This window comes from Elephantulus edwardii, unplaced genomic scaffold, assembly GCF_000299155.1.
Source record: "Elephantulus edwardii isolate Elephantulus edwardi_28Jun2011 unplaced genomic scaffold, EleEdw1.0 scaffold00049, whole genome shotgun sequence".
Lineage (NCBI taxonomy): Eukaryota > Metazoa > Chordata > Mammalia > Macroscelidea > Macroscelididae > Elephantulus > Elephantulus edwardii.
The window spans coordinates 15,705,310-15,729,676 of NW_006399799.1; the positions used below are offsets into that span (position 1 = coordinate 15,705,310).

At 38.8% G+C, this 24,367-nt stretch overlaps 1 protein-coding gene and 1 pseudogene across 1 annotated transcript in view; both read left to right on the forward strand.

Moving 5' to 3' along the window:
• Nucleotides 1–24,367, forward strand: part of LOC102868225 (coiled-coil domain-containing protein 30-like) — a 102,645-nt gene that overhangs the window by 24,241 nt on the left and 54,037 nt on the right. The window contains exons 4-7 of the mRNA XM_006886605.1: nt 4,115–4,358; nt 15,742–15,921; nt 19,445–19,654; nt 23,576–23,730. Of these exons, the coding sequence (XP_006886667.1) occupies nt 4,115–4,358; nt 15,742–15,921; nt 19,445–19,654; nt 23,576–23,730 (789 nt within the window). The remainder of the gene's footprint in view (nt 1–4,114; nt 4,359–15,741; nt 15,922–19,444; nt 19,655–23,575; nt 23,731–24,367) is intronic.
• LOC102874423 lies at nt 7,571–9,294 on the forward strand (annotated as a pseudogene).

Here is a 24,367-nt window from a genome sequence, read left to right on the forward strand (position 1 = left end):
TGCCAAAATTCAACACCTCTTTCTGATTAAAACACTCAACAAAAATAGAAATAAAAGGGAATTTACTCAGCATAGTGAAAAGTATATATGCGAAACTAAGAGCAACATCATTCTCAATGGAGAAAGACTAAAGGCTTGTTTAGAGACCCTTGTGAACCCCAGGCAAGGAAACCCACATTCACCATGCCTATTCAATACTGTATCTGAAGTACTTGATAGGGCAATATGACAAGAGAAGAAAATAGTAAGCATCCAGATTGGCAAAGAGGTGGTAAAACTGATGCTTTATACAAATTATGTGATAGTGTACACACAAAACCCCAAAGACTAAATTAAAAAAAGCTGTTAGACCTAATAGACCAATTCAGTAAAGTGGCAGAATATAAGATCAATATACAAAAATAAGTTTAATTTCTCTATAGTAGAAAAGAAAACATAGAGAAGGAAACTAAGCAAGAAATACCATTTACAATAGCCATCCGCAAATTGAGATACATAGGAGTAAACTAGAGACAAAAAAGACCTTTATTTTTAAAACTACAAAACACTACTGTGAAGGGGAAGGGGAAGATATCTGAGTAAATGGGTGGGGAATGTTCCCTATTCATGGATAGGAAGACTCAATATAGTGAAAATGGCAATGCTCTGCTTCACTTACTTTGGGTACATGGCCAGGAGAGATCAGTCCTTGGAAAAGGACATCATGCTTGGAAGGATGGATGGAGAGTGCAGGAGAGGAAGTTCCCGGATGAGATGGAGTGATACAGTAACTGGGGCAATGTGGGTTAGTGTGTCAGAGTTAGTGAGACTGGCTCAGGACAGGGAAGGGTTCAGAGCTGCTGTACATCACAGGCAACTCAATGGCACATAACAAGAATAACATACTATAACAGATTTGGAAGCAGAAGTGGCATCCACTTCCTAAATAACATGCCTCTGGAAATTCTATTAATTTTGATAAATGTCAAAAGTTGTAGAGGGGCTTCAGGCTTTTTGTTCATGAGGTTGCTAGAAGTTGTGATTGACTCGATGGCAATCAACAACAACAACCAAAAGCAGTCTACCAGCTAAACACAATCACACTATAGGTACCAAATTACTTTTTCAAAGAGATAGAAAAGGCAGTAGGCAAGTTTATTGGGAAGGGAAAGAGAACCTGAATAAGCAAAGCACTTCTGAAAAACAAAAATTAAGTTGGAGGCATAGTACTACTTTTACTTAAAATCTTCTACACAGCCATAATAACCTGAGGAAAATGGAACTATGACTCAAACAGAAATTTGTACACCAGTGTTCATAGCAACATTAGTCAACATTACAAGAACATGGTAATGTCCAATAAACAAATGGACTGAACAATTATGATACAGTTACATGATGGAATACTGTGCAGCACTCAGGAACAATGATTTTGAAAAATAATGGGAGAGTCTAGAGAACATTATACTGAGTGAACTAACTCAAGCTTGTAAGGACAAATACTGCATAAGGCCACCACTGTAAAAACAGAATAACTAGTAAGATGTGCATAAATGTCCAAAAAGGGAACATGAGGGAGGAGGGGGCCTGAGGAGGGTAGAAGCAGGCTGGAAATCACAGGGTTACAGAGTTTGGTAGGTGCAGGGAGGAGATGAAGGAATTAGGAAAGATCCAGTGGGGATCTGAAAAGATAGGTTAATAATGAGCATAAATAAATGGTGATCCATTTTTATATGTCAGATGAAGCTTCAGAATCCTTGCATCCAAGGTGCAACCTGGTTTCACCCTCTCTAGGACTTGTTTGTTCTCCTGGCAGTCCATGGTATATTCAACACTCTTCTCCAGCATCACAGCTCAATGGCATCAATTCTCTTTCTATCATTTGTATAGTCCATCTCTCTGATGCTTACTTAGTAAGCAATTGCAAAGACCATGGCCTGGATTAGGCACATCTTAGTCTCCAGACTGATGTCCTTTCTCTTCAGTATTTTGGAAAGGTCCCTGACAGCAGACTATAAGACACAATATATTGAAATTATTGTATGAAACACAATGTTAATGCGAGGGAACATCCAAATTTTTAAAAAGAAATCAAAAGTATCACATTAGGAAAATTTTCTATCAAGGACCTCTACAAAGTGCTAAGGAGCAATAAAGTCAGTTTTAAGACTAATGTGCATATGATCCAAACCATTGTGTTTTCAATTACTTCCTATGCATCTGAAATTTGGGCAATGATGGCAGAAGAATTGATGGCTTTTGAGTTGTGGTATTGGAGAAGAGTATTAAACATCCCATGGACTGTCAAAAGAACAAAAGAATAAATATGTCTTGGAAAAAGTGCAGCTAGGATGATTCTTAGAGGCAAGGATGGTAAAACCTACTTTGTCTTAAATACTTAGGACATATTGTCGTTAGAAAAAGATAATATGCTTGGAAAGGTGGAGGGTCAGTAAAAGAGAGGAAGACCCTCAACAAATTGGATTGACACAGTCATTGTAACAGTGAACTCAAGTATAGATGATGACGATGACACAAGATAGGACAGAGCACAGATCTGCTGTTTATAGAATCGCTATAGCTCACAGTAGACTCGACAGCACCTAACAACAGTTCGATGACTTGATTCAAACTTCTTCCCATGACCGAGGCTGTGAGACGTCTGTGTAACTATTACATGTTTTCTTTTCTCTTGATATTTTCCTTCTTGCTTATCGTCAATGTCCACTTCACAGCCTCCACTTATTTTAGGTCCAGATTGTATAATTATAATGTGTCTGTGTTACAGAGTTTGTACAATGGGGCATCACTGTAGGTTTTTGTAGCATGGGAGAGACAAAAATAGGGTTTTGTTTTGTTTTGTTTTGTTTTGTTTTGTTTTACCAAGGACCCTCTGCCTTCTTTGTAAAATGGAATTGTTGGTATAGGCAATTAAGAAGATGTTAAAATAACCTAGGTGAGAGATGATTGTGTTTGTAGAGGTATAGAGAAATAGATGACATTTAGAAAGAAGTAAGATCAACAGGGAGTTGAAGACTATAAAAATGAGGAAGAAAGTACGATTGGCAGGGGCTTAGGTATGAGGAGAGGTTTGGGATAACTTAAGTTTCCAGTTTGATTGCCCCACTCATTGAGTTAGGGAGCACTGTTTTGAGGAAAGAGAAAGATGAGTTCCGTTTTTGACACAGTGACTTGGAAGTGTCTTTGAATAGCCAAATGGAGATGTTCAACAGTTGGATGTATAGGTTTGGAGCTCAGGAAAGAAACTTGGGCTGAAGATAAATATGGGAAACACCAACAAGCAGAAAATAGCAAACATCATGTGAATGCATCAAATAGTCCTTATTTTGCTTGATAAAATCACCTGAAGGCATAATCTTAGTGAAATGACAAAGGTACTGAGAAACAGTAGGTAGAGAAGTAGACAAAAGATCAAGAAAGTGTGTTTAATAGAACCAGTTTAAAGAATGTTACAAGGGTGAGGGGAGGAATTGCCAATAGTATAAAGTACTGCCAAAAAAGGCAAATAAAACAATTCATTCTCTATGGAGCAGCCAGAGTAGTATTTTTAAAATGCGCATTGAATATTCTTTTCTCTCTCAAGACCTCTCCGTGGTTTCTCACTGCACGGACTAGAAAATCTAAGTCTCTTACTAAGGCACTGGAGCATATGACAATAACACCACGACCTATGCATGCACAGTTTGGTGGCATTGATTACACTCTCTATCCTACAACCCTTATGCCTTCCCCCTCTCCCATTATTCTATCACCATTAAAGTAAATTCAGTGCCTTCCCATGCTAAAGTTTTCCCTTTCCTGCTCTTTTTAACACTGGTGACTCATAAGTTTTTATGTGTTACCAACACAAAGACACACAGTTGGAAATCACCAGCTGCTCCACAGGAGAAAGATGGGAAGTCTTCTCCTAAACAGTTTATTGCCTCTGAAAACTCACCGGCAGATCAAGTATGGGTTGGTTCCTAATTGATGATACACAGCAACAACATTCTACTCTGCAGTAGAATTTAAATTGAAAATCCAACTTCTTGTACATTCCTGACTTGTGTAGCTATTTTCTTTCTACTTTGACTATGATGAACATTTTGATAGTTATTGTTCTATTTATGCCAAGTCCCGAAGTAGGAGAAAATAAGCAGAAGGCAATTCCGAAGGAGTCAGTAGAGGAGGGCAGTATTCCAAGAGAAAGGCAGAAGGAGGAATGCTCACCAGAGAATCCCAATATGAAAGATGAAGAGCACCAGCTTGTCATAAAGCCTGAGGAGATTGTGAGGCTTAGAGAAGAACTGAGCCGAATTAATGAGAGCCTCCTCCAGTCTCAGAACTCCGGGGAGAGTTCAGGTGACAATAGCTCCCAGGTAGGTGCAATACACATGAACCCCTCGTGGGTCTGGTTTCTACAGCTATGGATAGAAGTATAATTTTTTATATTATCCCTACATATATTTGTTGACTACAATAACATAGCTTGAAGTGTTATGAAATAGCAGCTAAAACTGGAATTAAGCCCATCAGTTGGCGCAGTTATAACATCAATGCTCAGCTGAGAATATTACGATTGTCATTGTCTGCTATAAGCACGTGCAATAGAGAATGTAGGATATGTGCTCATTTTCTATTCCTGGTATGCAGGTACCAAGGATTATGTTTGGGTTGGGAAAAGACCCAACTAAATGGTTGTTGTTTTTACTAGGAATTCTGCCTGCAGGGAAAAAAATTACCTGCCAGTCAAACCTCAGTTGTTCCACTTCAGCCTCTTACAGTTTTACTGAATTGTAGCACAATTCAGCAGTTGTTTTTTATTATAATGACCATAAATTATTGAAATAAGTTTAAATGTATTCTATTCATATATTAACAAATATTTATGGAGTACTTGTGATGTGCCAGACCATGAGTTAAGTGAAATACAACAATCAACAAGAAAGATGTAAAGCGGTTCAAAGTCACCAGATGCTGTGCTGGAGAAGGAGGGGCAATCTCCTCTTGTGCCAGTCAGATACAATTTGATGGTACACGCACAAAAAAAATAGTAAAATAAAATTTAAAAATATTTAAAAAAAGATGTAGACCTGGTAAGAAAAAAATACATGTATTTGTATTTTGAACTTTGTTTCACAAAATACTGTCACACATTATATCATTTTAAGAAAACAAGGAAGTACAGAATTTATCTGAATGGTGGTAATTTCAGAACCTCTTTTGTTGTGCAACATTCCTCGGCCCACTGTTGAGATTGTACGGCTCGTAGGTCTTGCATGTGTCGTGTGGTACTTTGATCATTTTTTGTCTTTGCTCCTCTTGTCTAGTAGGATATGCCTACTACATCCATGTACTGTGTCTTCTTCATCTTATAATGAGCAATCTAAGCAGACAGAGGCTCAGACTATGGAAAAAACTTTTGAGGATGGCAAACAGTTCAAAAAATAACTACAAGAGCCTCTTTTATTAATAAGTTTGGGAGCTTTATTGCCATTATGTATTTTGTGACATCATTTGGCCTTTGGAAGCTTAATTTCTGCTATTCAACTGCACTCCTGTACTCCAGGTAAAGTTACAGGAGAGCTGAATTTTATATATGATTTTCTTGAAATATTCTTTAAAACAAATTGCAGTGAATCTAGTCTGTATTTTGTGTAGCTAAAATCAAACTTACTGTTTCTTCATAGCATTACTTAGAATTCACTATGTTCTAGGCCCTCTCTAGGGAACTCTGGTGAGCTGGTGATAAGAAGTTATACTGCCAAGTGGAAGGCACATTGTTCAAATCCACCAGCTACTCCCTGAGAGAAATCTAGACAGTGTGTGCTCATGCAATTTACAGCCCTGAAAACCTCCTGGAGGTTCAGCTTTGAGTTGATTCTGACCCAGCAGCACATAACAACAGCAAGCACTCTGTGTGGAGTCCTGCTGGCATAATTCAGCAATTCAAATCCACTAGCTGTTCTGAGGGAGAAAATGGGACCTTTTTCTTTCCCTTTCATATATTAAATAGCAGTTTTAGTGGTGTAGTGCACTGTGTGTCAGATAACTAGCTGAAAGTTCTATAATTTCAGTCCACCAGTCACTTTGCAGGAGAAAGGTGAACAGTTTCTTCTTTTTTCCCGCCCCCCTCTCTCTCTTTATTCACTGCCCAACTCTCAAATGCCTAGTAAATAACTGAAAAGACCATGACTTAGATCATGTGCACTTTGGTTTTTAGACTGATAATCTTGCTCTTTAGCACTTTGGAGAGGTCCCTGACCGCAAACTTTCCCAATGCAACATGTCTTTTGATATCCTGTAGGAGATAAACCATTGATATTCAATGCCTCCAACCTGTTCCTAAGATGATCATAAAATTCAGATGGAATAAATTCAAGATCATATCTTGGTTCTTGTTAACTTATTTTCCTTTTCTTCAGCCTCAATTTGAACTTGCATATAAGTAACCGGTGGTCTCACCCATAGTCTACCCCTGGCCTAGTTTTGACTGCTGATATTGAACTTCTCCAACAATTTCTTCCATGGATGTAGTCAAACTGATTGCTATGCAGCCCATTGTGTGAAACCTATACTTCCACCAGGAGGCTATTGTGCAAACAGAGCAGAGAAACACTGCATTGTTTAAAATTAAGAAGGGAGTACTTCAGGGTTGTAATATCTCTCCATACCTATTCAATCTGTATGCTGAGCAAATCATTCTAGAAGCTGGACTCTGTGTATGAAGAGGAATGTGACATCAGGGTCAGAGGGAGATTCCTTACACAACCTTACTTGCTGAAAGTGAGGAGGACTTAAAGCACCTGTTGCAAAAGATCAAGGAATGTAGCCTTCAATATGGATAGCATCTAAAGTTGAGAAAACAAATATTCTTACCACTGGACCAATAGGCAGTATCATGTTAGATGGAGAAAAGATTGAAACTGTCAACAACTTCATCTTACTTGGACCCACAATTAATATGTCTGGTGCCAGCAGTTGTGAAATAAGGAGCTGTATTGCACTGGGAAAGTCTGCAGTTTAGGGACCTCTCCAAATTATTGAGGAGTAATGATGTCAGTCTGAGGACTAAAGTGCATCTAATTCAGGCCATGGTCTTTCAGCTCACTTGCTACACATCTTAGAGCTGGACAATGAATAAGGATGACAGAAGAAGAGCTGACGCCTTTGAGCTGTAGTGTTGTAGAAGAGCACAGAACATCTCATGGATTGCCAAAAGAACAAACAAATATGTCTTAGAGAAAGTGCAGCCACAGTGCTCTTTGGAGGCAAGGCTGCTGAGGCCTTGCCTCACATACTTCAGGCATGTAGCTAGGAGGCTCTGTTCCTTGGAGAGGGACATGGTGCTTAGAAGAGTAGAAGGTAAGTGGAGGAGAGGAAAACCCTCAACCAGTTGGATTGACATGGCGACTGCTGCAATGGGCTCTAGTGTGTCAGGAATTGTAAGGATGGCACAGGATAGGACAGGGTTAAGATCCACTGTTCATAGGGTCGCTATGAGTCATACGTGACTGTAAAGCACCTAACAACATAACAACATCATGACAGATGAGAAAAAGATTGAACGAGTGAAACCAAATCCCTCACCTGCCCTTCAGGACTGCAACCAGAGGTGTCTTCCTCAGCATACCGGACCTGCCTACCCCACTCGCTGATTTCAAGATTGAACACACTAAGATTTTCACAAAAATGAGTGGCATAACTCAGTGAGTGGCAGAAAATTTCCTGTCTGTAATCCAGCAACTGAGGAAAAAATCTTTGAGGTGGAAGAAAGAGATAAGGCAGATGTTGATAAAGCAGTGAAGGCTGCAAGAGAAGCTTTTCAGATTGGCTCTCCATGGTGAACTATGGATGCTTCAGAAAAGGGACGACTACTATGTAAGTTGGCGGATTTACTTGACAGGAATCACCTGCTATTGGCAGTGAATGGAGGCAGTGAATTGTGGAAAAGTAATTCCTAGTGCATATCTGATGGACTTAGAGCACAGCATCAAAACTTTACACTACTGCACAGGCTGGGCTGACAAGATTCATGGCCAGACAATACCTGTGGATGGAGACTTTTTTGGTTATACAAACCATGAGCCAGTTGGTGTGCATGCCCAGATCAATCCTTCGAATTTCCCGCTGGTCGTCCTTAGTTGGAAGTTAGGACCTTCCCTTTCTTGTGGCAACACCTGGTTGTCAAACCCACAGAGCAGAGGCTTCTATCGGCTCTTTATGTGGCATCTCTGATAAGACGCAGGGTGTCCTCCAGGAGTAATGAATATTATGCCTGATTATGGGCTCATCTTGGAAGCAGGAGTGACATCTACTTCCTAAATAACATGCTGCCAGAAACCCTATGAACTTTGATAAATGTCAATAGTTGTAGAGGGACTTCAAGCCTTTTGTTCATAAGGCTTTTGTTTGTTTGTTTGTTTGTTTTTTGTTCTATGAAACATGCTTGACTCGAAGGCAATCAACAACAACAATGGGCTCAACACAGGAGCAGCCGTCTCTTCTCACATGGATGTCAACAAAGTGATGTTCACAGGATCAAAAGAGGATGGAAAATTAATTAAAGAAGCTGCTGAGATGAGCAATCTGAAGAGAGTGACCCTGGAGCTGAGTGGGAAGAGCCCCTGTGTTGTGTTTGCAGATGCTGACTTGGACAATGCAGTTGAATTTGCACCAAGGTCAACATTGTGTAGCTGCATCCAGGCTTCTTGTGGAAAAATCCATTTACAAGGAGTTGGTTCACCAGAGTGTTGAAAGCGCTAAGAACTACCTTGTTGGCAATCCTCTGACCTTACAAGTAAGCCAAGGTTCTCAAAATGACAACGAACAATATGATAAAATAATTTATCTCATTGAAACTGGGGAGAAAGAAGGGGCCAAATTTGAATTCCTGGGGGAATAAAGGCTACTTTATCCAGCCCACAGTTTTCTCCAGTGTGACAGAGGAGTGTTCATTGCCAAGGAGGAAATCTTTGTACCAGTCCGGTTTAATTTTTTCAATGAAGTGGTTGAGAGATCAAGCAACACTTTCTATGGCTTAGCCACTGGAGTCTTTACCAAGGACCTTGATAAAGCTGTGACACTGTCTGCTGGGACGGGGAGTGTGAACTGCTCTATGGAAAATTCAAGATGTATGGAAATGGACAAGAACTGGGAGAACGTGGTCTTCATGAATATACCAAGGTCAAGACAGTCGCCATGAAAATTTCCAAGAATTCATACAGAAAATCACGAGGATGGAGAGAAGCGTCAATAGCCAAGCATCTTCTACAATCACCAATATATTTCAGTGTCTTGTCTTTATTTTTCTAAATAAGTAGATTACATTAGCAACAGTATCTACATATAGTAAACTTGAAAGCAACAGTATCTACATATAGTAAACTTGAAATGTAACTCACTTTGAACCATTTTATTATTTAACAGAGGATGACTAGTTGCCCATTAGTTTATTCCCTTGAAATACTTAATATTCGTGTGGTAGCTGCAAAGTAGGGACGCTTTACTCCAAGTAGTTTTTAAATCATTGATGTCTCTTGAAATGTTGATTAGAATGTGGTGTCTGTCTGTCAAAGGAAGTGATTCCTGAAATATAAGCAATCATCTTTGTATAAGCTTCAATAAAAAGAACCTGGGGGAAGAAAAGATTGGAACTGTCAACAACTTCATCTTACTTGGATACATAATCAATACTCTTGGTATCAGCAGTCAGGAGATCAGGAGATATTGCACTGGGAAAGTCTGCAGTCAGGGACCTCTCCAAATTATTGAGGAGCAGTGATGTTAGGTTGAGGATTAAGATGTAACTGACTTAAGTCATGGTCTTGTCAGTCACCTGCTATGCATTGGAGAGCTGGACAGTGACTATGGAAGACAGAAGAAGAATTGGTGCCTTTGAACTATGGTGTTGGAGAAGAGTACTGACTGTCCCATGAATTGCCAAAAGAGCAAACAAATATGTCTTGGAGAATGTATAGCCATAGTGCTCCTTGAGGCAAAGATAATAAAACTTCATATGACATATTTTGGGTGTGTTGCTAGAAGAGGCTATTCATTGGAAAAGAGCATCATGCTTGGAAGGTTGGAGGGACAGCAAAAAAAGTGAAAGAACTTTAACCAGGTGGATTTACACAGTGACTGTAGCAATGGGATTGAGTGTGTCAGAAATTACGAGGATGGTGCAGGATTGGACCGGGCTCAGGTCTTTTGTTCATAGGTCTCTATGAATTGTATTTAACTTGGCAGCACCTAACAACAATATTATAAAGTCTTAGGATATACAAGGCCTTAGATAGCATCTGGCCTAATGCCTTTAAATGAAGATAATTAAACTGAGGCATTAATATATTTATTTGTTAGTTAATAATATTTTTAAAAAACAACAAAAACAAACCCTTAGACACTTATTTTGTCCTATTACATGATTCTTTAACAACAACTTGATTCATAGTGTCCTGAATGAGTTCTCATGCTTCTGCAATAACATAGTACCAGGAGAATGATTTACATAGTAGGGGGGAAACGCTTCACTGGATAGGTGATAGTTTCTGTGCAGTTGCCTTTTGTGAGAAATAATTTACAATTCTACTTTGGCGAAAGAGAGGAACAGCCTCAACCAGCTGGGCTGACACAGTGACTACAGCAGTGGGCCCCACTGTATCAGTGATTGTGAAATGGCACAGGCTAGGTCAGGGTTCACATATGTTGTTCATAGAATTGCTGTGAGTCATAATGACTCGACTGCACCTAAAAGCAACACAACTGTGGAAAAGTGACTAGACTGAAAGCACAAGCAAAAACTACCATTTTCTCATTTCTCTTCAAAGCAAGCTAAAATAGGCTGTGCCTTTTCTCCATCTGTACAAATGAAATATTTCATTTTATTTCTGCTTTAGTATATTAAATAGCTATATAGGAGGCTGACTAGTAATTATTAAATGTTGTTGTATAAGTTAATTAAGAGTAACTCTGCTGCAACCACTGTGGAAGGCGGTATGGCGCTTTCTCAAAAAGTTGCAAATAGAGATACCATTTGGCCCAGCAATTCCACTACTGGGAATATACCCCAAAGGAACCATAATTGACATCCAAGCAGATATATGTACACCCATGTTTATCGTGGCTTTGTTCACAATAGCAAGGAGTTGGAAACAACCTATGTGCCCATCAACAAATGAATGAATAGAGAAGCTGTGGTATAGTCACACAATGGAATACTATACTGCATTGAAAAACAAGGAACTCATGTAATATTACTCAAAATGGGTGACCCTGGAGAACATTATGCTGAGTGAACTATCACAGTCACAAAAGGACAAATACTGCATGGTGCCACTGTTGTAAAACAGGACTGACCTCAGGGTTGGGGAGAGAATAAGAAAGATGGGTTCAATAATGTATACTGCACTGAAACAGATGAGGGAGAAAACTGTTTAAGAGGGATATGTTATTAGGTATTTTTGTCATGACAGGAGTCCAGAGCAAAGGCTGAATAGTGGAGTGGACCGACGAGGGAGGGGAGGGATTGTAAAACAATGAAATAATTTTTCTTTTACTTTTCCAAGAGGGTAGTATACCAGGGGGGAGGGTTGGGAGGGGAGAAAAGTGCAACAATGAATGAATGGAAATCCAAAGTCTCTGTAAATTTTCATTGAAATTAACAATAAAATTTTTTTAAAGTTACAACCACACAAAAAAAGAGTAGCTCTGATGCACTCCTGGAGGAATTTTCATCCTTCGCACCCACCCTCGTCAGCGTGCTGTTGTCTTCATTGCAGCTCAGAAGACAGCAGCATTTGGCGCGCAAACAGGGACCTGACATAAACTTAAGGATTTCGATACTGGAAAGCCATGATGAAGGCAGTGTTGTCTGGGCTGCTATATGTTCAGTGGATGGCTCTATACAGAGATGAATGTGACCAACAAGAACAAACCACACCTGGTCTGGGTACCTGCTAGGAATATCAGATACCAGCCCACCCGCTGAGAAGATGCAGAAGCTGAGTCTTCAAGAAAAGCAATGGCAGAGGAATCAGGGACCAGCAAGGAAGAAAATCATGCCAGGAACATGAGGAATGCTTAAAGCATTAGTGGATCAGGCTACATCTATGAATACCAGTAGGGCTCCTCTAATAGGACCCATGATGGTACTCCTCCTGATAGCAGCGTTAGTTAAAAACAATGCAGCCAGTGAGACCCCGAACCAGCCACTGCCACAACCGCTGCAGTCACACTGACAGGACAAGCAGCTCCTGCCGCTGCCATGCAGAACTTTTCAGCCCTTACATCACAGAGCATGATGCAGACTGGGCTGACCTTGGAACTTCTTCCTCAAGGCCTTATGACACTTCAGCAAAAGCTTGATCTCCATGCCGAAGTTCTATATACTCTAACATGAATAATTAGTGTCCCCTGCAGTGTGACCATTTATCAGTATTGCCTGACCCCTTTTAAAGTTATTGATCTGTAGCTTTAATCTGTCTGTACATATTCATACTACTTGCAATCTAAAAGTTGCTTCTGATTTAGTACGTCTTTCTGAAATAGGAGTAGATGTTAATAATACTTGTGTTGATGCTCCCACTCCTGGATTTTTGCAAAGTTTTGCTAATCATGTGTTATCATTAGCTAAATGGGTAGTCAATCCCTATAATGTAATAGTATGGGCTGTATTAATTATATCAGTATTAATAAGTGTATTAATAATCAGAAGGCTCAAACAAAGAATCCATTTGCAAGAACAAAAAATTATAATGTTGGCTGATGTAATAAAAGAAAAAGGGGGAGATGTGGGTGAACATGCACAAGGAGGAAATGGACCACGTTATAGCCTTAGGTGGGTGGTGGCCTATTTGGCTCACGTAAGTGAGTGAAGCACACTTTCTCACTAATAAAGCTGTTGCGGCACACCTGACAAGCTGTGTGTGTGTCCAAGATGGCTCCCAGAGGCTAGAGTTTGGGTGGGGTGTCCATGACTTCTATGATAAATGTTCTCTCCTTAATAGTGCCCACATTTGACTAAAAGTTCAAATAGTGCTGTACCCACAATAAAATCGAGTTAGCCCTCAAATTAAAAAAAAAAAGCATAGCTATCAAAGAGTTCTGGACTTTATGAGAACACTTGTTTCCAGATGCTGTTGTTGTTAAGTGCCATCAGGTCATAGATGACTCATAGCGATGCTGTGAAGAAAGACCTGGACACTTATATAACTTTCATCATTTCTTGAAGTTCATAGAGTTTCTGGAGGCAGGTTGTTTCAGAAATGGATGCCACTCCTACTTTCAAGCCTGTTTTAATGTGGGAGCTCCCCAAACACTGTCCACTATGGGTAACCATTATCGCAAGTGACACATCAGTGTCACAGATAGAAGAAATTAGCTGAAGAAAAGTTAGGTAGCAGAAGTATTAATGGATAATATTAGAGTGCACATTATGTGCCATATTTTGAACAAAGTTCTTACATATGTTATGTTACCTATCATTTACTACATTCAGCTGTTATTATTACTCCTATTTTGAGGTAAGGAAAATGGAACATAAAGAAACAGTAACTTTTCCAATATCACTTAAGCTAAGCTAGCTAGAGAGAGAGAGGGATGGGACAGGGGGAGAATAGATAGATAGACAGAAAATTCTCTTGTAGCTAATTCTTAGGCTAAAATTCTCTTATTCTCTTAATAATTACAACTCCATTATAGAATTTTCTGTAAAGATCTTAAAGACTTGTATCTTTTTTTGCCAAGAAAATTGGATTTAAATTGCCTTTCTGACTAAACCAAGACAGAACTTGGAGAGTTCTTTGTTGTTTGAAGAACAGAAATAAGTCAGAGCTGAAGCATTTGACTGTGTGGATCATAACAAACTATGGGTAACTTTTAGAAGAATGAGAATCTCAGAACACTTAATAATACTCATGTGAAATCTATACCTAGACCAATAAGCTGTTGTCCAGATGGGGCAAGGGCACTGCATGGTTTAAAATTGAGAGGGGTATGCATCAAGGTTGTATTTCTCCATCCCTATCCAATCGGTTTGCTGAGCAAATTATTTTACAATCTGGACTCTATGAAGAGTAATGTGGCATCAGGATCCAAGGAAACCTCTTCAACAACCTACATTATGCAGATGACATAACCTTGCTGGCTCAAAGTGATGAGGTTATAAAATGCTTGCTGCAGAAGATCAATGACAACAGTCTTCAATATGGATTAAACTTCAACATCAAGAAAACAAAGGTCCTCACCACTGAGCCAATGGGCAACATCATTATAGATGGATAAAGAATTTAAATTGTCAATTATTTCATCTTACTCAGATCAACAATCAACACCCTTGGTACCAACAGTCAGGAGGCCAGGAGACATATTGCACTGGGCAAGTCTGCTATTAGGGATATCTCAAAAATGCTGAAGAGCAACTATGTCAGTTTGAAGACTAAGGTTTGCCTGATTCAGGCCATGGTCTTTTTTATCACTTGCTATGCATCTAAGAACTTAACAATGAATAAGGATGACAAAATAATTGCTGCCTTTGAGTTGTAGTGTTGGAGAAGAATGTTTAATATCTCATGGACTGCCAAAAGAACAAACAGAAATGTCTTGAAGAAAGTGCAGCAAGAATGGTTCTTGGAGGCAAAAAATTACAAAGCTTCATCTCACATACTTAGGGCATGTTGCTAAGAGAGGCTATTTTTGAAAAGTGACATCATGCTTGGAAAGGTCAGCAAAAGAAAAGAAGAACTTCAGTGAGATGAACTGACAGTGACTGCAGCAATGGGCTCATGTGTGCAGAGATAATAGGGATGATGAGGATGGAACAGGATAGGACAGAGTCAAGGTCTATTACTCAGGATTATTATGCATCATACTTGCCCCTCCTTCTCCAGTGGAGCATCTGGTGGTGGGTTTGAAACTCCCAGAACATTCTGGTTATACTTCTTCCAAGACAGATTTATTTGTTCTTTTGACAGGTGTTGGTATATTCCGTATTCCTCACCACAATTCAAAGTCTTCAATTCTTCCATCTTCTTTAATGTATTGTCCAACTCTCACATGTGTATAAGGCAATTGACATTACCATGACTTTGGTTGGGAGCACCTTTACTCTTTAAAATGCTAAAGAGTAAAGTGACATCTTTACAGACATTCTTTGCAGCAAATTTTCCTGATAGTTAAAGTCATATTATTGCAGTGGGGAGACATGATTGGAGAGTCTGTGGTACTGGAGAAGAATCCTCAGTAATAAAATGAGAATGATGAGGATGGATAAAAACTTTAGTTCTCGGGCTAAATTTTCTTTCCTTTTGTTAACACACAAGCCACACACATAGTAACTTGGCTTGTTTATCTATTGAGTCTTTGAACTCCATATTTGAAGATTCTTTTATTCTGAAAATACTCATTATTTGATTCACTTTTATTGATGTGAAAAATACGTAAAACAATTGTCTTAAATGGGTTTGCTCATGTGATCCATGAAGATAATTTTTATCTATATTTTTTTATTTCTTTATTTTAGGGTGAAAGCATTTCCTAATAAAAGTATTAATAAATACTTTAAAATATTATTAAAAATAATAGAAATCTAATTACATGAACAAGAAGCAACCAGCCACAAATGTAATAACATGACTAGTAATAAGTAATTTAAATCAAACCAAAAAAGCACATTCTGACAATTCTGATTTCAAACACTTGAGCTCATACTTTACCAATACTTTCAAAGTGTCCTTTCTCTCTTTTAAAATATGTTTATTTAAGTGTGCAACATCTGGAGAAAAAATAAGACACCAGCAGCAAGAAGAACTACAGCAACTTCGCCAGAATTTGCACCGGATTCAGAATCTGTTTAACTCAGCTGAAAAAGAGCTTCGATATGAACGAGGAAAGAACCTGGACTTAAAACAACATAACAGCTTACTTCAGGAAGAAAGCATGAAGGTAATTCTAGTAGGCACATTCTTTACTGAAAGGCCTATAATGTGTTTGTGGCAGTTTTATACCTTAACTTTAGGGAAAAAGAAAATCATCTTTAGGATCAGTCCAACTGATTTCTATGCGGTGAAAGTTAGACAAACCTCCACTCTCCACCTTTTACCAAACCTGATCCACAGCACTTTCTACTTCTCTGCTTGGATTAATAATGCACTGCAATAGCTATACAGAACTCACAATTATAGAGTTTTATTAGTCACACAGGGTCAGGATTAATCTGGAAATAACAAGAATACAATTAATGTGAAGAAGGACACAGGCAAGGCCTGGAAGTCTCATTCAAAGTGAAGAACACATCCCTTCTTTCTTTAGGGTAGGCCTTGTACTCTCTCTTTCTCCAAGTCTCAGCGGAGCACGACCCCCAAGGACAGACCTCCTTGTGGTTGTACAAATCCACTTTCAACTGTGCCTGCCTTCTCTTGACCATGCACATTTCTCTCAGGATAAGACCCCTCTGAGCATTTTAAGACAGGCTACTTCTCAGTCTCTGGCCAGCTTGGACAAGCATTAAAATTCTTTTAGCTCTGCAAGAGCTTAAAAAAAATGGCCATAGGCAACCCTGCATGTCTTCTGCCCAAAGGTGCTCAGCTTTCTATTGAGATCCATGGGTGGGCATGTCCACTAGAGCCACTCACTACACAGGCCAGGAAGCCCGCTGCAGCATCTCCTATCCGTCTCCTGAAACTGCTAATGCTGTTTCTTGTTACTTGCACCATCCCCAGTGTTACAGATATCTCTGTCTCCTGATTCTGGGTCTAAAGGCAGCACCCTGTCTCTGACTCTTCTTCTAGATGGTAATGAGGTTTCCTCGCTTTAACCTCTGTGAGACAGATGGCTGCTTATATTGGCGAGTGGTTCAACTCCACTGAGCATTTTTACACATCTTATTTGCATGTTGTTGTTGTTGGGTCTCATCAAGCTGACCACAACTCATAGCTACCTTATGAATCACAGATCAAAAGCCTAGCCCTAACCCATCCTCACAATCTATGCTGTGCTCAAACCCATTGTTGTAGTCGCTCTGTCAACCCACCTCATTGAAAGGCTTCCTCTTTTTCACTGACTCTCTACTTTTCCCAGGATGGTGTCTTTTTCCAAGAACTGATTCCTCCTGTCAACATACCCAAAGTCTGTGAGAGAAAATTTCACCGTCCTTGCCTCCATGGAGCACTCTGGTTTCACTGTCCCCAAGACAGATTTGTTTGTTCTTTTGAAATCCCTGGGGTATTCAATACTCTTAGCTAACACAATTCAAACACACCAATTCTTTTATGGTCTTCTTGATTCATTATCCAACTTTCACATGTCATGGGTTGGGTCAGGCATTCCTAAGTGTTTAAACTGATCTTCTTGTTCTTTAGCATTTTTAAAGAGATCCTTGATAGCAGATGTGCCCAATGCAATACATCTTTAGATTTCTTTATGGCTGTTATACCATAGACATTGATTGTGGATATAAGTAAAATTAAATCATTGACAACTTTAAACTTTTATGTATCCATTTTGATGTTGCCTATCTGTCCAATTGTGAGGAATTTCATTTCCTTGATGTTAAGATGTAATCCATATTGAAGGCTGTAGTCCTTGATCTTCTTCAGTAAGTGCTCAAGTCCTCTTCACTTTCAGCAAAAATAAATAAATAAATACATTGTATCATCTACATAACATAGGTTGTTGATGAGTCTTTCTCCAGCACTGATGTCACACTCTTCTTCATATAATTTGGCTTCTTAAATTATTACTGAACATACAGATTGAATAAGTATGGAGAAAGGATACAATCTGGACACACGCCTTGTCTAATTTTAAACCATACAATATTTCTCTGTTCTGTTTTCATGAGAACAAGTAATTATTCCTGGATTCCCATTCTTATCAATGTTATCCATAATTTTTTTATTCACAGAGTCAAATAGCTTTGCATAATCAGTAAAGCACAAGCAAAGATCTCTCTGACATTTTCAGATTTCAGCCATGATGCACCTGACATCACCAATGATAATTATTGTGTCATAGCCTTTTCTGAATTTAGCTTGAACTTCTGGCAATTCCCTGTCCATATACTATCTCAGCTATTTTTTAAAATATGATCAAAAAATCGTCAACAATCTCCTCCCATGCCATTTATAGCCTCTTAAAATTCTTTGAGGGTAAGCTATGAGTCAGTTTTGACTCAAGAGCATATAACAACAATAACAAAGTTAAAGATTAAACAAGTAAATTTTCTTTAATGTGATCCCTAAGGTGCTCTGGTGGTGTAGTCCATAAGGAGTTGCACTGTTAACCCAAAAGCAGTTCCTCTCTGTCAGTGCAAATCCACTATCAGCTGTAAGAGAGAAAGATGGGCTGTCTCCTCTCAGGCAATGTATTATTACCTCAGAAAACCCTCTACTAGGTCAGCTATGAGTTGTCTCTAACTGGACAACAATAAGTTTTGTTTTGTTTTTTAAGTTGCTGGGCTAAACAGAAGTTTGTGTTATTGTTGTTGTGCTGTGTGCTGTCAAGTCAGAACCAACCCATAGCTGACCCTCCAGTGGGTTTTCAGAAGCAGTTGATCTCACAGGAGGAGATTGCCCATCCTTCTCCCACGAAACAGCTGGTGGATTCGAACTGTGTGCCTGTGGAATTGCAGCACAGCTTCTTGCCTCTAGGCCACCAAAAACAGAAGTTTAGGTTTTGGTATTATTTAATAAAAACTATCAGAGGGTTGGGTAGACTCAAAGAGTTTTGTTTTGGCAGTTACTGGCATAAAGATGGAACCTAAAATAATGAAACTAAATCTAGAGAGAATTCTGTTTTCAAAACTCAAGATGTTATTATGTACCATCAAATTGGAATCAACCCATGACTGACCCTCCAGCAGGTTGTCAGAGACAATAAATTCCATGAGAGATTACCCATCTTTCACCTGCAGAGCAGCTGGTGAATTCAAAGTGCGTGCCTTTGAGTTGACAAAGCAACTCCATACCACTAATCTGATAATATTTAGAGGTTGAGTAGCTTTAGAGGTTATAAAGAAGACCCAGAAGGTGGAACTTACTTACAGAGGTAAATAAATATCAGGAGAATTCATTATTACAAACTCCAAGAAAGGGGGACTTTCTAAGATGGAAAGAATGAACACTTGAGAAAGGCCAGCTGCCCATTGGATGTATTTGGGCAACAGAGAAGTCAGTTGGCAAGCACAATTGAAACAGAGTAATGGGGATGAAAGCCAGCCTAGAGTAGATTGAAAATGTTTAGACCATATGTTTATAAAAACTGTTCAAAAGCATCTTTTGTCTGACTGTCTTCCTGACTTAGGGGAAACCCTAGAGAGGCCTCAGTGCCATGGCGTTCGTGCACTCAGCTGTTGGGGACTGTGCCCCTGCCTGTGAAAGCTACTTTTTTCTGGCTCACACTTACATTCATTTCATGCATATTTCTCTCACTTTTACTTGTTTTGTTTTGTTTTCTTTTTCATTTCTAGATAAAAATTGAACTAAAGCAGGCCCAGCAGAAGTTATTAGACAGTGCAAAGATGTGTTCTTCTCTGACAGCAGAGTGGAAGCACAGCCAGCAGAAAATCAAGGAACTGGAGTTGGAAATACTTAAACAGACTCAGAGCATTAAATCGCAGAACAGCCTACAGGAAAAGCTGGATCAGGAGAAATCTAAAGTTGCTGATGCAGAGGAAAAGGTAATTATACCCATATAAACCTAAACATCGCAAATAGAACATACTGGATATGTTTACTGAAATACCATTTCTCCTAAGGATTTTAAGTAGATGTAACATAAACTTGATAGAATTCTAGGTCTTTTCTTTATTCTTTCCATGCTTTTTTCCTTTTTGACTTCATTTATTCCTACAATTCCAGTGAATCTTGATGTTTTTTACAATGTATAAATTTAAGAGTAAGTCATATTAAAGCAAAAAAGAAACCCAAACAACCTCATTGCTATTGAGTTGCAACTGACTCATAACTGACCCGCAGAGAGTTTTCAGAAGCTGTAAATTACACGAGAAGAGATTGTTTGTCTTTCTCCTGTGCAGCAGCTAGTAGATTCATATTGCCCACCTGTGGGTCAGTAGTACAACTCCCTATCCTCTAGGCCACCAGAGCTCCAGTTAAAGCAAGAGCTTAATTCTTACCTTAACCCTTAAAGAACTGGTTGGGTCCATATCACTTTTGTTTTATGTTTTTATCTTTTATTTCTTCTCATTAGTCTATTTAAGTCATTCTTATTTTATATATTTTTGTAAAGAAAGATTTGTATTGTGAGATAAACAATTTTGAAAATTGTCCCTGCATTTTATGTTCCCTTACACTAGTTGACAAGGAGTTAGACAGCAGTAACATAGTTTTATCAGCAGCTTTGTTTGAGAGTCAAACCTTACAGAAAAAAGTTTTTATAAAATTATAAATATACAAAGCAAGAGAATAGATAATAGAAACCTGAGTAATTACATCAAGAAGTTGGATTTTGTGAAGAAGATGGCATCAGGATTGGAGAAAGATTCATCAGCAATCCATGTTATGAAGATGGCACAACCTTGCTTGCTGAAAGTGAAGAAAACTTGGGTTCTTGCTACAATCAAGGACTACAATTTTCAATTTGGATTACATCTCAGCATCAAGAAAAGAAAGTCCCTCACCTCTGGGCGACATCATTATAGATGGAGAAAAGATTGAAATTATCATTTCATCTTATTTAGATCCACAATCAACACCCTTGGTACCAGCAGTTAGGTAATTAGAAGACATATAGCTTTAGGAAAGTCGGCTGTCAGGGACCTCTCCAAAGCCCTGAATAGCAATAATGTCAGTTAAAAGACTAAGGTGCACCTGAGTAAAGCCACAATCTTTCCAGATAATCTGCTCTGCATCTGAGAGCTGGACAATGAAGAAATATGATGTAAAAATAATTGATATATTTGAGTTGTGCTGTTGGAGCAGAGTACTGAATATTCCCTGGACTGCCAAAAGAACAGATATGTCTTAAAGAAGTGCTGCCAGATTACTGCTTAGAGGTAAGGATGGCAAAGCTTTTTCTCACATACTTCGGGTATGTTGTTACGAAGGGCTATTCCTTGGAGATAGACTGTGTGCTTGGAAAGGTGGAGGCTCAGCAAAAAAGAAGAATATCCTCAATTAGATAAATTGGCACAGTGACTGCCGCAATGGGCTCAAGCATCTCAGAGATGATAAGGATGGCACAAGATATGACAGGATTTAGATCTGTTGTTCATAGAGACACTCTGACTCAAACTCAAGCACATAACAACAGTTTTAAGCAAAAGAGGTCAGCCTGAAAGAGCTGTGCTGAATGATTCCTTATCTGTCAAATTGAAGCATAAAAAAACTGAGCTATAATTTTAGTATAGAGGTTACATTTTGAGGTGTACCGACTGAGGGGAAGCTTTCTGTACTGTTAGAGTCATTCTCTGTCTTGGTATGGAAGGTGACAAAATTGAATTTTACACTTAAGACACATGCACTTACATATGTATATAAGTATTCTAGGAAAAGGTAATAGTCCAAACTGGTTTTAAAAATTGATTTAGTAAAACACAAACTCTTGAACAGTCTTTAATTGGAAGACTAAATTATTAGAAACCCTGTAAGCTAAAAATATAGATTAAACAACACTCCTGCTACTAGGTGTAAACACTGAAGAAATTCTCTTCCTGCGTTTATGCATTCAGAAGCCAAACACAAGTTTGCTCACAGTAGCATTCTTCCAAGTTGATAAAATGAGAAACAACTCAAATGCCCACTGATGAAAGAATAGGTAAATAATAGTTGTGTATTTACATAACAATGAAAATCCATGAACTACAGGTGTATGTATTGATTATAATACATAGTTCAATATAATGATGAATTTAAAAACAATCAAAAACACAGTATGATTCCACTGATATGTCCTTCTAAGTTCTCTAGCCGGGGGGGGTAACGGCACTATTGATATGAACATGGTCTTGTGGCATTTGTAATTAGTTCATTATTAAGAAAAATAGCTGTTTGGCACTCTGATTTTATTCAGTGTTGTTGTTGTTGTTGTTGGGATGTGCCCCCACTCCACAACAGATCAGAGCCTTGCCCTGCTCTGCACCATCCCCATGAGCTGTAATCTTTGATCTTCTGCAGTAAGTGCCTCAAGTCTTCACTTTCAGCAATCCAAATTTTGTCATCTGCATAATGCAGGTTGTTATTGAATATGCTTCCCATCCTGATGTCACATTCTTCTTCATATAGTTTAGCCTCTCAAATTAATTTGCTCAGCATACAGATTGAATGACTATGGACAAAAATACAACCCTGATGCACACTTTGCCTAATTTCAAACCAGGTATTGTTGACCTATTCTGTTAGAATAACTGTTTCTTGGTAAATGTGCAGGCTTCTCATGAGCACAATTAAGTATTCTGAATTTCCCTTGCTTCTCAATGTTACCCATAATTTATGATCCTCACAGTCAAATGCCTTTTCATATAGTCAGTGAGACACATGAGTAAACATGCTTCTGGAATTCTCTGCTTTCAGTTAAAATCCATCTGAAATCAGCAATGATATTCCTTTTTCCACAGCCTCTCTAAATCCAGCTTATATTTCTGGCAGTTCCCTGTCCACATACTATTCCAGCTGTTTTTTAATAATCTTTAGCAAGATTTTACTTGTATGTGGTATTAATGATATTGTTCAATAATTAACACACTCTGTTGGAACACCATTGTGATACCATTCTTCAGTTTGTCATTTCTGACATGATTATCTGATTCAGAGTGACCAGTACAGTCCATCTAAGCTCACTGATGCCAAGAATATCAATCTTCATGTGTTGCATTTAATTTTTCCCTTTTTTTAGATTTTAATGAAAGTTTATAAAGAACTTGGATTCCCATTCATTCACTGTTACACATTTTCCTCCCTGTCCCCCCCACCCCGCTTCTTTGGAAAACAAGTTCTTTCATTGTTATACAGTACCCCCATCCCCCACCCCTGGACACTTTACTAATTGCATTTCATGTTTACAACTTCTTATTTTCCTGGATTCATACTTGGTACCTTCACATTCCAGGTATTAGTGGATGTTTGCAGTTATTTCTCCTCACTCTTGTATTGCCACGACCATCCAGGGTCATGGAGGTAGACTCTCTTTGGAGGAGGCATCTCTGTCTCACTTTCATTTGGAATACCTTCCAACCTGAAGGCTCATCTTCCGACACTACACTGAGCAGTGTTCCAATGCAATTCACAGGGTTTTCAAGACCTGTTATTTCATAAGTGGACTGCAAATTCTGCTTCTTGGTCTGTCTTAGTCTGGTAACGTCACTGAAACCTGTCCACCATGAGTGATTCTGCTGAAATACTGGTGGCTTAGCTTCCAGTACCACAGTAACTTACAGGTCACCACAGTCGAACTGTCAGGCAAGAGGTGAATGTATTCCATATTGTAGAATTAACTAATTTCTTTGAATATTAAGATGAATCTAGTCACATTCTTTACATAAATCAGATTTCTATCTTAGAACTATTATGCTTTATGTTTATAAGTTATTTCTCTAATTGGAGAAAAGGTCACACCCTTATTTTGTCATAATTTTTCATTCAAGATTTTGCAACTGAAGCAGAAGTTAGAACATGCTCAAAAGACTTGTCACACAGATGCTTGTATTTTGGGGAAGAAGGAACTGGAGGAAAGAATTAAAGAAGCAGTAGAAAATGAAACAAAACTAAAGCAATACTATCAGGAGGAAATGCAGAGGAGGTAAGAACAAAAGATCTCTGTTTTCTATGAGTCAAATAAACATTGTCTCTCCAACAGTATTCATGTAGTAATATAATACTTCTTCATGAAAGCAACAGGCAAGGAATCAAAAGATGTATTGTATTAAGTAAATATATTGTCAGGGACCTATTTAAAGTGCTAAAGAGCAAGGATGTCATTGTAATGACTAAGGTGGACCAGACCCAAACCATGGTCTTTTCAATTATTTCCTTCCCATGCATCTGAAAGTTAGACAGTGAATAAAGAGGACCAAAGAAGAATTGTTGTTGTTGTTGTTATGTGCCATCGAGTCATTTGTGACTCATAGTGACCCTATGTACAACAGCCCTAAACCCTGCTCTATCCTGTGCCAATCGCACTGCCTCTGACACACCCATCCCGATTACCCCAGTCACTGAATCAATCCATCTCATAGAGGGTCTTCCCCTCTTGCGCCATCCCTCCACCCTTCCAAGCATGATGTCCCTCTCCAAAGTATGTCAGACAAAGTCCCAGAATCCTTACATCCAAGGAGTTGCTTGGTTGAGACACAGGCAAAAATTATCGAATATGCCTTGAGCTACCAAAAGAACTTTCTTGGAGAAAGTGTATACAGAGTTCTCCTTAGACATAATGT